Source organism: Octodon degus, unplaced genomic scaffold (assembly GCF_000260255.1).
Source record: "Octodon degus isolate 3935 unplaced genomic scaffold, OctDeg1.0 scaffold00178, whole genome shotgun sequence".
Lineage (NCBI taxonomy): Eukaryota > Metazoa > Chordata > Mammalia > Rodentia > Octodontidae > Octodon > Octodon degus.
In genome coordinates this window covers 874444-887050 of record NW_004524754.1, presented here as the reverse complement: position 1 = coordinate 887050, position 12607 = coordinate 874444, and the positions used below count along the sequence as shown (strand labels likewise).

General features: G+C 51.5%; 1 protein-coding gene across 1 annotated transcript in view; it reads right to left on the bottom strand.

The window, feature by feature from the left end:
- Scnn1a (sodium channel epithelial 1 alpha subunit) overlaps positions 1–11407 on the bottom strand; it is a 24494-nt gene extending 13087 nt beyond the window's left edge. Inside the window, exons 1-3 of the mRNA XM_023703736.1 lie at positions 9906–11407; positions 8780–9232; positions 8701–8707 (exon numbers count right to left, since the gene is read on the bottom strand). Coding sequence (XP_023559504.1) covers positions 8701–8707; positions 8780–9232; positions 9906–10142 — 697 coding nt within the window. The 5' untranslated portion in view covers positions 10143–11407. The remainder of the gene's footprint in view (positions 1–8700; positions 8708–8779; positions 9233–9905) is intronic.
- Between the last annotated feature and the right edge of the window lie 1200 nt (positions 11408–12607).

Sequence of the window (12607 nt, the reverse complement as noted above, 5' to 3'; positions counted from 1 at the left end):
ACTAAAGCACTGATTCACTTCCATAGGGAAACAGAAAATTTGGTATTTTGACAACTGGATGCAGTACAGGAAGAAAATTACCCTCAATCTTCACATTACTCTGGGCACAAAAGTAAATTCAAGATTCACCATAGTACTAAATATGAAAGGACCCTGTGCTTGCCAGGCAAGCGCTTATTCTACTGAGCTATTTCCCTGGCCCCTAGACAATATTTTGTTTTTCTTTCTTTTTTTTTTTTTTTTTTTTTTTTTTGCAGAACCGGGGATTGAACTCAGACACTTGCACTTGCCAGGGAAGCACTTATTCCACTGAGCCATCTCCCTGGCCCCAATATTTTCTTGTAAGAAAAATATCTAATGAAGAATCCTACAACTTTATGAAGTAGAAAACTTTTATGAACAGTTTTACATTTTTATTAAATCTCTCTGGTCTTCATATAGTGCCTGTAAGAAAACTGATACAGCCATTTGAGAAAAGAATCTGGAAGTTTCTCAAGAGAGATATTATAATCTATATAATCCACCATTTCCACTCCTAAGAGAAATAAGAACATGTGCCTACACAGAAAAATTGTGCATAGGTGTTCATCGTAATACTCATAATAGCCAAAAAGTAAAAAGAAACCCAAATGTTCCTCAGTTGACACAAGTATAAATAAAACATGGTCCATCTGTGCACTAGAATACTCTTCCACAAAGAAGAGGAAGAAATGCCGGGCCATCACACTCATAGAAGTGAATGAAAGGAGCCACTCACAGAAGACAGCACATATGGTGTGAGTCAATCTGTGTGAAATGCCCAGATTAGACAGCTCCTGTAGAGACAGAAAGCACATCCCTGGTTGCCCAAGATGGGACAGCGGGGCGGGGCAGAAGGCGAGCACCACTACACGATACAGGGCTCTTTTAGGGGTGATGAAAATGTTGCCTAATTGATTGTGACTATAATTGCATGCTTCTTAAATAGAATAAAACAAGTGAATTGTATGTGGCAAGTGGGTAAATTATATAGTGTATAAATTATATATCAACAAAGCTAGGGGCTGGAGAGATGGCTCAGTGGTCTAAAGCACCTACTTGAATCAAGCTTGGCGAAGCACAGGGACCACGGTTCGATCCCCAGCACCACATGCCAGCCAGCCCCGCCCCCTGGTGGGCTGAGCTGGCCACACACACACACACAATAAATAAATGTAATAAATAAAAATAAATAAATATTAAAAAAAAAACAAAAAACAAAGCTATTATTACAAGAAAAGAAAAAGAACTATTTAAGGAAGAACTCATCCTGATACATAAAGAACTCTTACACTAAAAAACCAAAAAGATTAATAGCCACTGACTATATGAAAAGATGTAACATAATTAACCCTAAAGGAGGTATAAGTTAAACCCTAGTGCAGTGCCATTTTAACATCCGTTAGAAGAGCTAAAACTAAAAACAATAACTCTGTGTGTTAGTGAAAAGGCAAAGGACCTAGGATTCTCCTCAGCTGCTGACAGGAGAATAACATGAGGCACGAAGAGGTACAACCTCTTTGGAGACTTGACAGCTTCGTATACAGTGACACACACGTCTCCCTGCTGCTCCACCTGTTCCCTTCTAGCTGTTTCCCAAGTGCAGTGGAAATATAAGAATTGGTCTGTGGACGAACCTGGCAATTTCAGTCATAATAGACAAAAAACCTTCACCAAACCAGCAATAAATAAAAATGTTTTTAAAAACCTACTGTGTGCACAAGCAGGCATAAATTTCAGACATTAAATAACATGCATAGGGGCTGGTGAGATGGCTCCGTAGTCTAAAGCACCTACTTGAATCAAGCTTGGCGAAGCACAGGGACCACGGTTCGATCCCCAGCACCACATGCCAGCCAGCCCCGCCCCCTGGTGGGCTGAGCTGGCCACACACACACACACAATAAATAAATGTAATAAATAAAAATAAATAAATTTTTAAAATGATGATTTAAAAAAATGACGCATATAAAAAATACCTATCATGTGATTGCATTTACATGAAATCCAGGAACAGACCAAGCTCATTGGTGGTGAGGGATGAGCCCAAGGTGGTCACTCAGACACATCAAACACTCCCCCAGGTCTTGACATCCTCACCCATCTGGTCTGTCTCCCTCTCCACCCTAAAGTTCTGGCTGGCTGGGCCTGAGTCACTCTGGAGTGAAAAAGGGCTGGGCTTGAACTTGCAACCTTCCCCTCACTCACTCACAGGAGAAAAGGTAGCTCAGGGCAGAGGTCTGTGCTTGGTCTTTGGAAAGACATAATAATAGCTAATATTTCTTGGCGCCCACTAGGAGCCAGGCACAGTGTGATTAGACCGTGCAGGACTTAATCTAATCTTCAGTGTACTATTAGCTAATACCTGTCACCCCTTTCCCAGGGGGAATACCTGAGGCGTGGGCCCTTACTCAAGATAGCGCAGGGGACATGGCTGGATGGTGCTCTAGCCGGCACACTGTCCTCTGTCCTGTCCCAGAAAGTTCACTAGGGCCAGAGCAGCCGGATGTGGTTCCTGGTGTCCCAGCTGCATGCTCTAAGCATGTAAGGCTAGGCAGGGCACCCGAGCCTTCTGAATGCCAGTCTCAGCTCCTCATCTGTGAGCTGGGCTAAGCGCTAGAGCTGCCTTCACACAAAGCTCTCTGGAAGTTCAGTGAGGAAATATTCCAGCTCACAAAGTGAAGAGACCAGGAAGACATGGGCAGGGGCCCAAGGCCCAGAAAAGTGGGGTGTCTTTCTCAAGGCTGTACAGGAGGTGTCCAGGTGTGCTACAACTTCTCTGTGAGAACTTCATACCCCCACCCCATTCCCCTCCACTACCCCGCACACCTCCCTCTCACCCATCGCCAATTCCAAGCTGTCACTGCTTGGGCCACTCTGCCCTTCTCATTGAGCCCCCAGCTGTCCTTGTGCCGGGATCTCCCGTCCCTGCTCCTGCCTTTTCCAGAAGGACCTTAGGCTCCTATACCCAGCACAACCTGTCCTCTAGCCATGATAAGGCCCTCGAAGAGGCTCCACACAGGACTCTCACTCTCCTAAGCCACCTCCCTCCCTTTCAACAATGAAATCCTTCCTTCCCTAAATGCCTGACACTAGCAATTCCTCTAAGGGAGGCAAGATCTGTGAGTTGTCACTGAAATTAAGAGAATTGGGCCGGTGAGAAGGCTCAGTAGAATAAGCGCTTACCTGGCAAGTGCAAGGGCCTGAGTTCAATCTCCAGTTCCACAAAAAAAAAAAAATTAAGAGAATTGATCACGAAGCAAAATACACTAAAGATTCAGCTCTCATCCGGAGGAAGCCAGGGGCTAGAAAGAAGGGATCAAGAAGGCCTGCAACGAGTTCACCTGTAATTCCAGTACTCTGGGAGGCTGAGGCAAGAGCATTGAAAATTTGAGCCTAACCCCAGCAGTTTAGAAAATTAGCCAGACTCTGTCTCAATAGAGGACAGGATGCAGCTCAGTGTGAAGGCATGGTTCAGCCCACAGTGAAGAATCCTTGCCACAGGACTCAAGCAAACCCATGTAGCCTTGACCTCCTGCGCAGGATATGACCACCACTCTCATCCCATCTGACCTGGCCTGCAGCCTTGCCCGGGGGCCTGGGCAAACTCTTGAATAACTCCATGAAGCAGGCATTACTCTGTCCATCCCACAGCCAGGAGGAAATCGAGCTCATTCACTAGACTACTTCCCAGGATCACTCAGCCAGGAAGTACCTACCGGAGCCAAGATTGGAACCCAGGCTGATTGACCCTGCTTTATCCACAACTGCCTCTGGCTTAGAGGCGCTTAAGATCAGATCTGGCATCCTTGTTGCTGGCCACATCCCCTTCAGCCCTGTTTCTCTATGAAGGGCAGGCAGGCTGGCAGGTACGGGCCCAGGAAGATCTGGGGACTGACACCTCTGCTCACTTCCATCTGTCTCCTTCTCCTCCTCCTCCCCTCTTTCTCCACCCTGGCCCCCTATGAACTTGCCTAGGTGCCCATCCTCACCACTCCAGAACCCCTAGTGGCGCAGTCTCATTGGCAGCACAGCATACCAGGCAGAGCTGGGCACAGGGAGCACACCAAACTCCCGCCTACCCAGAAGTCTCCCTTTCCTTTCTAGGCCCTCTCCCACCCAGCTCTTCCCCACCCCTCTGCACCTTCAGTCTTGTCTCCCAAGGAGCTCTGAACCTTTCCAGCTGCCCCCACCCCAACGGTCAGTCTGAACCCAGTCCACACCATATGGTATTCACAGCACGTGCCCTACAAGTGGCCCCCAAGAGGTCAGAGCTTGCCCTCTGCATGGGATCCAAGCACTCAGACTATGCAACTTAAACAACTTGGAGTTCAGTCCTGGCCACAACTTTTTTTCTTTTCTCATTAATGGGAATTGTTAGACCCAGGGCCTTCTCTCTGAGCCCCAGCCCCAGCTCTGTTTTTAATTTTTTATTTTGAGACAGGGTTTCACTAAGTTGCCCCAGCTGGACTTCAACTTATGATCCTCCTGCCTCGACCTCCCAGAGTGCTAGGATTATAAGTATGTGCCCATGCCCAGCTGTGGTCACATTTTAAGACCAAAAGATGCTTGCAAGTTGATGTTCCGAGGATGGACAGCTGGAGTAGCAGAAGATCTAGAAATCATTTATTTGAGGAAAAGCTAGAGGAATCAAGTTCTAGTTAGCTTCTGGGCTCATATGGGAACCTCACTACTAAGGAGCTGCTTGTCTTCCAATAAATTCCTTACGATTGTTGTACCTCTCTTTCACCAGCTGTGAAATGGGAGAAATAACAGTGCTAGAGTCCTTGTGTGCTCTGAGGATTACATGAGTTCTTGTGTATGAGAAGCCTGCACAAATTACCTGGCAGAGTAGGTCCTCTGCACCTGCTGCTGCTGTGTTGAGTGTCACTGTTGTTAATCTCAGAAAAGAACAAGCAAAGCAGTCATAGCAGCACTCTCTGTCACCTATCTACATGACATGTGGTTAAGACATGTGGTCTTAACAGAAATGGAACTGAAGACCCGGACTCCACTCACCAGTGGGATGACCCCTGCATAGCCTTCCAGTCTTCTGCCCTGGCTATGTTGCCAGCCCTCATTACCTAAGAGGTCTATGTGATCAATACTCCAGAGGGGGCATGGCAAATGGCAGAGCAGCTTTGCCCGTGCTAGCTGCATTGGAACAGGGTAGGTGGTGACATCTTCAGGGGGATTCACAGAGAAAGAACCCAGGCCAGAAGGCAGCAGATGCAGGGAGATAAAATATAGCTCCGCCACCGAGGTGGGAAGGACCCAGCACCAGAGGACAGGTCACTGTGGCGGAGTCTGGGCTATTAGCCAGGCCTGGGTCTGGACCATGTGGGGCACAGGGCCCCCCACTTCTCTGTGTGAAGCTGCCTATCTCCAGGTCCATTCTGCTGCCAGCCCCACTCTGCTGTCTCAGGATAGAAAAGTCCCTGACCTGCACTCCTCATGAGTCCCAAGGTTCTTCGCCAGGTCTAAATCTCTCCCAGTTCCTGGGTGAAAAATATGTCTGTAGACTTCACGTGCTAAGGACAGCCTGGCCATCCTGCTCTTTTAGATCAAGACAGAAGCCCTGCAGGATCTGACCTTTCCCACTGGACTCTTAACGTCTCCGTGCATCAGATGGCTCAGCAGTCTGTGCTCTTCCGAGAGACAGGATCTCTCCCTGTCACCACTGACCTCTGCAGTCCTGGGAATGAACCTGGACCTCTGTGCTGAACTACATCTCCAGCCCTGTTCAGTTTTTATTTTGAGACCCAGTCTTGTTAAAGCATTAAGTTTCCAGGCTGGGTTCGACCTTGTAATCCTCCCGCCTCGGCCTTCAGAGGGCTGGGATTACAGGTGTGCACCACACCTATGGGCTAGGGCCATCTTTTCCTCTCCTTCTGCTGGTCGTGCCTCTCGGCGGGTGGACGCCCAGGGTGGGACTCTGCCCTATCCACTTCCTCTGTCTTGACTGATCCCTGTATCCTCAGTTCCTACCTGGAGGAGTCGATCAGCTCCCGGCCTCTGCCTGGCCCCGGTGACTCACAGCCAGGGTGGCATGGCTGTCCACCCATCAGCCTCTCCCTGGAATCCTGCCTGGGTCCTGACACCTGCGCACAGCCCTCTCTGTTCACACCAGAGGTCCCAACCCTGGAAGCCTCTGTGGCTTCCTCTGAAAGGAGGAAGTCACGGTTCAGTCACTGTCTCTGTGACCTGAGGGCTTCTCTCTGAAAGGGTGATGAGAGAGGACTTTGAGGTCACACACGCTGGGGCTGTGCCTGGCTGCTAATCTAGGGTACACTGGCTCTTAGTTGGAGAGACAGAGTTCTAAGATCAGGCACAGCACTGGGATGGAACCCATAGAGTGCTGGGTTACATCCTTAGCCCTTTTGCAACTTGGGTGACTTTACTTAATTCTCTGGGCCTCAGTTTTCTCATCTATAAAATGGGAACACTAGGGGGTGGCAGCAGGCATTTGAATCAGAAAAAAAAAATGGGAACACTAATGTACTAACATACCTCCAAGGTCTGCTGTGAAGATTAAATAATTTAATTCAGATTTAGATTCATTTGGAAATACTGTGTATGCATGTCATCTGCTATTTATTATTATTATTATTATTATTATTATTATTATTATTATTGGTTGTTTGGTGTTTTTTGTTTTTTTTTTTTTTGCGGCACCAGGGATTGAACTCAGGCCCTTGCGCTTGCCAGGGAAGCACTTATTCCACTGAGTCATCTCCCCAGCCCCTATTATTATTATTTTTATTTATTTATTTTTGCAGAACCAGGGGTTGCACTCAGGCCCTTGTGCTTGCCAGGGAAGTGCTTATTCCACTGAGCCACCTCCCCGGCCCTCGTTTTACTATTAGCTCTACGGCCTTGCTCACTTTCACCTTCCAGAGACTTAGTGTGCTCAGCTAAAAGATGGAAATACACAAAATGCCCCCTCGCTGGACTTGCCAGGGCTAAATGAGGCTGTGTTCATAAAGCACCCAGCACGGGGCCAAGCACAGTTAGGTGAGCAGTCTCCTTCTCAAACTGTGCTTTCTGGCCCTGTCCTCCTGCCCTGCGGCAGCAGACACCTCCTTCCGAACCCAGCCTCCAGGCGGACTACGATTTCCATCCTCAGGGGTTTGAGCTTAGGCCTTGCCGGGGCCCTGCGCCCAGCAGAGCCTTAACAAATGCGCAGATTCACCCCTGCCCTCTCCATATCTCAGCATCTTTACAGCCACAAATATTTATTGAGCGAGCGCTGCGACCCTGCCCGCACCCGCCCCTGCCTAGTCCTCCCCTTCCTACTCTGTCTCCACCGCAGGGCTGAAGGGGAGGGTGCTACAGGAAGAGGAGGCCGGGGGAGAGGCCTCTAATGAGCAGTGAAAACGGCTTACTGGGAAGTCATCCAGTCCTTCCCCCACATCTCGGGTATTAAAAAGAGACCCAGTTTTAGGGTCAAGCACACAGGACGAGTCACGGTTCAGTCACTGTCTCTGTGATCTGGGGGCTTGTTTCTCTCTGCCTCAGTTTCTTCATATGTAAAACAGATATTCTTAGCTCACGCCCTGGAAGATTTTGTGAGAATCCCCGAGACGGCTATAAAATCCTTGCGGTGTTTGGTGCCTCAGCCTCCCGAGTAAGCGGCTCTGCCGTCCGTGAAGGAGGTGCTTTCTCTTCAGGGCTCCACAAGCTTCCTCAGTCTGTGACACATCAGGAGGCCTCCGCCCCCAACATGTGACCAATCCCAATCATTCATAATCGCACGCATTCCCCATGTGTGTACTCATACTCACGCTCAGACAAACACTCATTAAACGCTTACACTCACACATTTTTACTATTCTTATCACAGTGTGCTGCTATTACGTGCTTCTACGCCTTCCTCCTGATTTTAGCCTTCTCATCCCAGTACCTAGAGAAGTACCTGGCCTTCAATAAAAGTTGTTGAATTGTTAATAAATCCATTTTACCCAGTACCTAGCCTGTGTCTGGTGAATCCAGTGTTCCCAAGGTGTGGCGCCTACCGAGCGAATACAAATAAACCCCTGCACCAACACCCAGCCCTGCCTCCTCTCCCGCCAACGTTGCCACCCCCTCTGCCTCCCCACCCAAACTGGCAAAGAGCACTGTTGAAACCCAAAACTGTGGGCCACACCCAGGCCCTTAAAGGTCAGGCACCTGGGCAGGTGAACAGAGCAGCCCGGTGGTGAGCACCAGCACCAAGTAGCCTGGGTCTCGGGGCGTAGCTGCCCCATTCTTCTTCAGCTCTGGAAACCCTCACCCCCAAGGCTGGCTTTACAGCCCTGACCTCTAGCACCTGCCATGTTAATTTCTGCACAAAGTCTGACCTCACCCTCCTCCTCAGTGCCTGAACAGCCTCTCCTCACCGTCACCCAGCTTCACCTCTCCAATGGATTTGTGTGCCCTGGACTGAACTCGGAGCCTTGGCGAGAGAGGCCCACACCTTCCATGGAGCCTCTGTTCTCAGCTGTCCTCTTGCTCCAGGGAGGATGAGGCTGCCTTAAGCCCTGTACTAGTGGGTGTGTTGACCTCCCCAGTGCTCCCCAACACTTGCAAGAAGGAGAGGTGCAGGGCAGGAGGGCATTGCTGGCCCAGCCCCAGTCCGTGAGTCAGGCGACACCCAAGACAGGATGGCTCCACTAGGCTCCCTGTGCCGCCCAAGGGAGTTACCTGGGGTCTGCAGGAGCATGGCGTGACCGAGCAAGGGTCTGCGCAGCAAAGGGTGAACACCTCAGCCCCATCTGGCCACCCTCTGCAAGTGGTGCAAACAGACTGACCTGTAGGGATTGAGGGTGCAGACAGTGACAGCAGGGAAGACCAGCTTGTCGGAGTTGAGGTTGATGTTGAGGCTGACAGGGTAGCTGAAGTACTCTCCAAAGAGCAGCGCAAACTGCCAGTACATCATGCCAAAGGTGCAGAGCCAGAGCACGGCCCAGAAAGCCGTCTTCATGCGGTTGTGCTTGGAGCACACAAGGCGGATGGCACCGTGGATGGTGGTGTTATTGCAGAAGAACTGGAAGAGCTCCCGGTAGGAGCGGTGGAACTCAATCAGGGCCTCCTCCTCCTCCTCTGAGTGCTGCCGGAGGGCCATTGGCTCGGGACCCAGCCCTGGCTGCTCACACTTGTCCCCCTTCAGGGGCCCCGGGAGGGGCGGGGGAGGAAGAGGGCCTTGCGCCTTGTGCTCATCACCCTTCATTGAGCCCTAAGGTGGGTTGGAAAGGTGAGGGTCAGGGTCAAGGTCAAGGCTGAGCCTGGGCTTAGAAGCCTTCCTCCATTGCCACCTTGAACTCTGCCAATGCCCACATCCCCCTGAGCCGCTTTCCCGTTCCACCTGCACCCCACCCTGTCCACACTCCACCCTGTCCACCTCTCCAGGAGCCAGCTGACCTGCCGGAGAGTTGGCCAATGGGCTGACGCTGGGCTTCCCTGGAGCGGCCTCTCTCCTCTTCAGATAAAGCCACCTTTGGCTTTGTGCACTGGCACCTCCCTGCCGTCACCAGGGCAGGCTCCTGCCTGGTTCTCAGACTCCCTCAGGCCCTCTTCCTGCAGAACTCTGGCTGGGCTCCTGCCTCTCACCCCCTCTCTGTTGTCTTCTGCTCCTCCTTGGCGCCTTGCTTCTTCCTTGCCTGCCTCTGCTCCCTGGGCCAGCTCCTCTGATCCTGCCTCTCTTCCTCTTCCTCCCGTGTCTTCCCTCTCAGCTGGCCCTCTGGTCCCTGGCTCAGCCACCTGCCCTGTCCCGTCTCCCTCACTGGCCCACAGAATGCAGGGTTTCAGGAGGTCTGAGCTGCCTCCAGCTCCTCACTCCCAGGTGTGGCTGGGCTGGGACTGGTTCCTTTCCAGTTGAGTCTGGCAGCCAAGCCTCTCCTCCCCCTCACCTGACAGGTGCAGCGGCAGCCCAGGGGCCGCCCGTCGGTGAGGGATGGAAGCGACAGAAGCCTCATTAGCATCTCAATTAAAGGTGAGCAGGGCAGGGGGAGGGGTAGAGGAGGAGTCCTGGTTGGGAGCTCCCCAAAGGGAAGAGGGCTCCTGGGGACAGGTAAGAGTCTGAGCTGGGAATTGATAGGGAGCTGACAGGCAAGGAGATTGGGGACAGAAGGACAGCTGAGGGTCATAGATCTGGAACAGGCAGAAGAAATCTGAGCACCAAGTCAGGAGGGCAACACAGAAAGGGAGATGAGCCAGAAGGAGTGAGACCAGGGTGTGGAAGCCAGGGGAACAGAGAAGGCAGGAAAAGGGAGAGGGATGGAGGAGAACAGAGGACAGGGTGGAGAGCTGTGGTATGGAAGAGGTCACAGGGTGAAGAGACAGAAGAGAGCAAAAGGGTGCAAATGAGGAAGCCACCCCAGGAATGCCTGCCCTCAGGCAGAAGAGCAAGGGAGCTGGTGGGCTGCCGGGATCCCTCTTGGGATCCCCTGGTCAGCCTTGCCCCAGGTCCTGCAGGGGAAGGAGAAATGGTCTTTGCAGCAGTGGGAACACCTGGAGTCCCCACCTGCCTCTTCCCCTTCTCTGTCCTCCTTTCTCCAGACTCCTCACCTAGCCTCATCCAGGCCCAAGGAGGGACCCAAGGAGGCCAAGGAGGGGCCCAGGGGCCCAGAGGGCTGGGCCCGTCCCCAGGACATTCTGTTCTGTTTTACACCATTGGCTGCTGGGCCAAGAATGTGTAATGTCCCCTATTGTGGTCACGGGGTTGTAGGAATGTGGGCATGGGAGGTAGCATCGGGCCAGACAGGGCACTGTGGGCATAATCAGAGAGCCTAAAGAAAGGCAGAGGCAGCGGGCACTGAGAGGGCAGAGAGGGATATGTTAGCACTGGCACCTGGGAGGAAGAAGATGGCACAACCCCAGGAAGCAAAGAAAGACTAACCTGGTAGGGGCTCTGGTTTCAATAAAACTTCTGTCCAGACTTGGTCCAGAAGAGAATAGAGATAGAGGTACCAAGCAGTGAGCAAGTGGAGAGGAAAGGGTCTGAGAACTGGGCTCAACAAGGGGCCACAGGGAGACACAGCCAGTCTGTTCACACAGCCCAGCCCTTGCACGGCCCATGGAAGGTCTGCCACCCCTAGGCCTATGGGGGCAGTCAGAGGTGGGAACCTGACCCTGGCTCTTCCTGCCTCTTGGCCTGCCACAGCTGGCCTGGGCCTTCTCCATCCCTCCCACCCTCAGACACAAGCCCAGATGGGGCCAAGGCTCAGGGGGTGGGGGACAGTTCAGGTGAGATAAGGACCAAGTCTGTGGGAGCCTCCAAGAAGGACTTGCTTCACGTGAGATCCCATAGAGGGTGGCATTTCATCTGGATCAAGAAAAACAAGGAGGGCCAGTGAGGTAGCTCAGCAGACTAAAGCACCTGCTTAGGCAAGCATAGGCAAGCACAGGGACCGCAGTTCGATCCCAGCCGACACCACATGCCGTGCCGGTCCCACCCCCAGGGCAGGCTGAGCTGGACAGAGTCCTAGTGTAGTGGCACATACCTGTAAGCCCAGCACTGGAGAGGCTGAAAGCAGGAGGATCACCATGAGTCCAAGCTGCGTAATGAGACCCTGTAACAACAAGATGCATCAGAAAGAAAGAAAGAAAGAAAGAAAGAAAGAAAGAAAGAAAGAAAGAAAGAAAGGAAAGAAAGAAAGAGAAAAGAAAAGAAAAGAAAAGAAAAGAAAAGAAAAGAAAAGAAAAGAAAAACAAGGAGCTTGCCTAGCAAAGAACAGAGGGCCCTCCAGACTCTCAGTAGAGCCCACTCTAGAGGCTTCTTACAGCAAGGACCAGCGTCAGCCAGGGTTCCAAAACAGGTTCAGTTGTTTACCTTGATATCTGCTCAGGAACCTGCCTCAGGAGGGAAAGGCTGGCTCGGTGTCCATTTTCCAGGTGATACAAATGGCCCTTGACAAGCGTAAGCCAGTTCTCTGATGTACCACAACAAAATGACAGCAGTATCCTAAACAGAATTGGGAATTCTGCTCCTAAAGGGTTGTCTACCATCTCAGTCACTTTCCTTGCTGATGAAACAAAACTGCTGACACCCACATCATGAAGGAGGAGAAGTTTATTTTCACTCATGTTCCAGAAGCTTTGGTCCTTGCATGCTCCATGGTATGATGGAAGGGTCCCTGAGAGCTGCTCAGGGCAGGGTGCCAGGAAGCTGCGAGAAGGGAGATGCCCAGGAGATGTCACTCCCCAGGGGTCCACCTCTTCCAACCAGGTCCCATGTCTTAACAGCTGAGCCCTTGTAATCCAGTCACCTGCCACAAGCCCTTAAGCATATAAGGTTTGGGGGGCATCCAAAAAGAAACCATGACTTCTGCTTAGCATGTCTGCCATTCACTTCGGGAGCCAGTCCAGTCACAGACTTGAGGCGTTCGGGCCTCCCCTGTGCCTGGACTTGAAGGCCCACAGAGGTTCGCTCTTTCCACATAGCACCGTGGACCCAGCAGCTCTCTGGTATTGGACTGAAACCCTGACTCTGAGGAAAACTCTGCGGTTCCCAGACATCTCTAGATAAGCCAGGTCCTTAAGCTCGTATCCCACAAACAGGTTGCCCGGCTCCCTGACTGTGTGATCTCAAAGTTCTGCGAAGCTCCTCCCT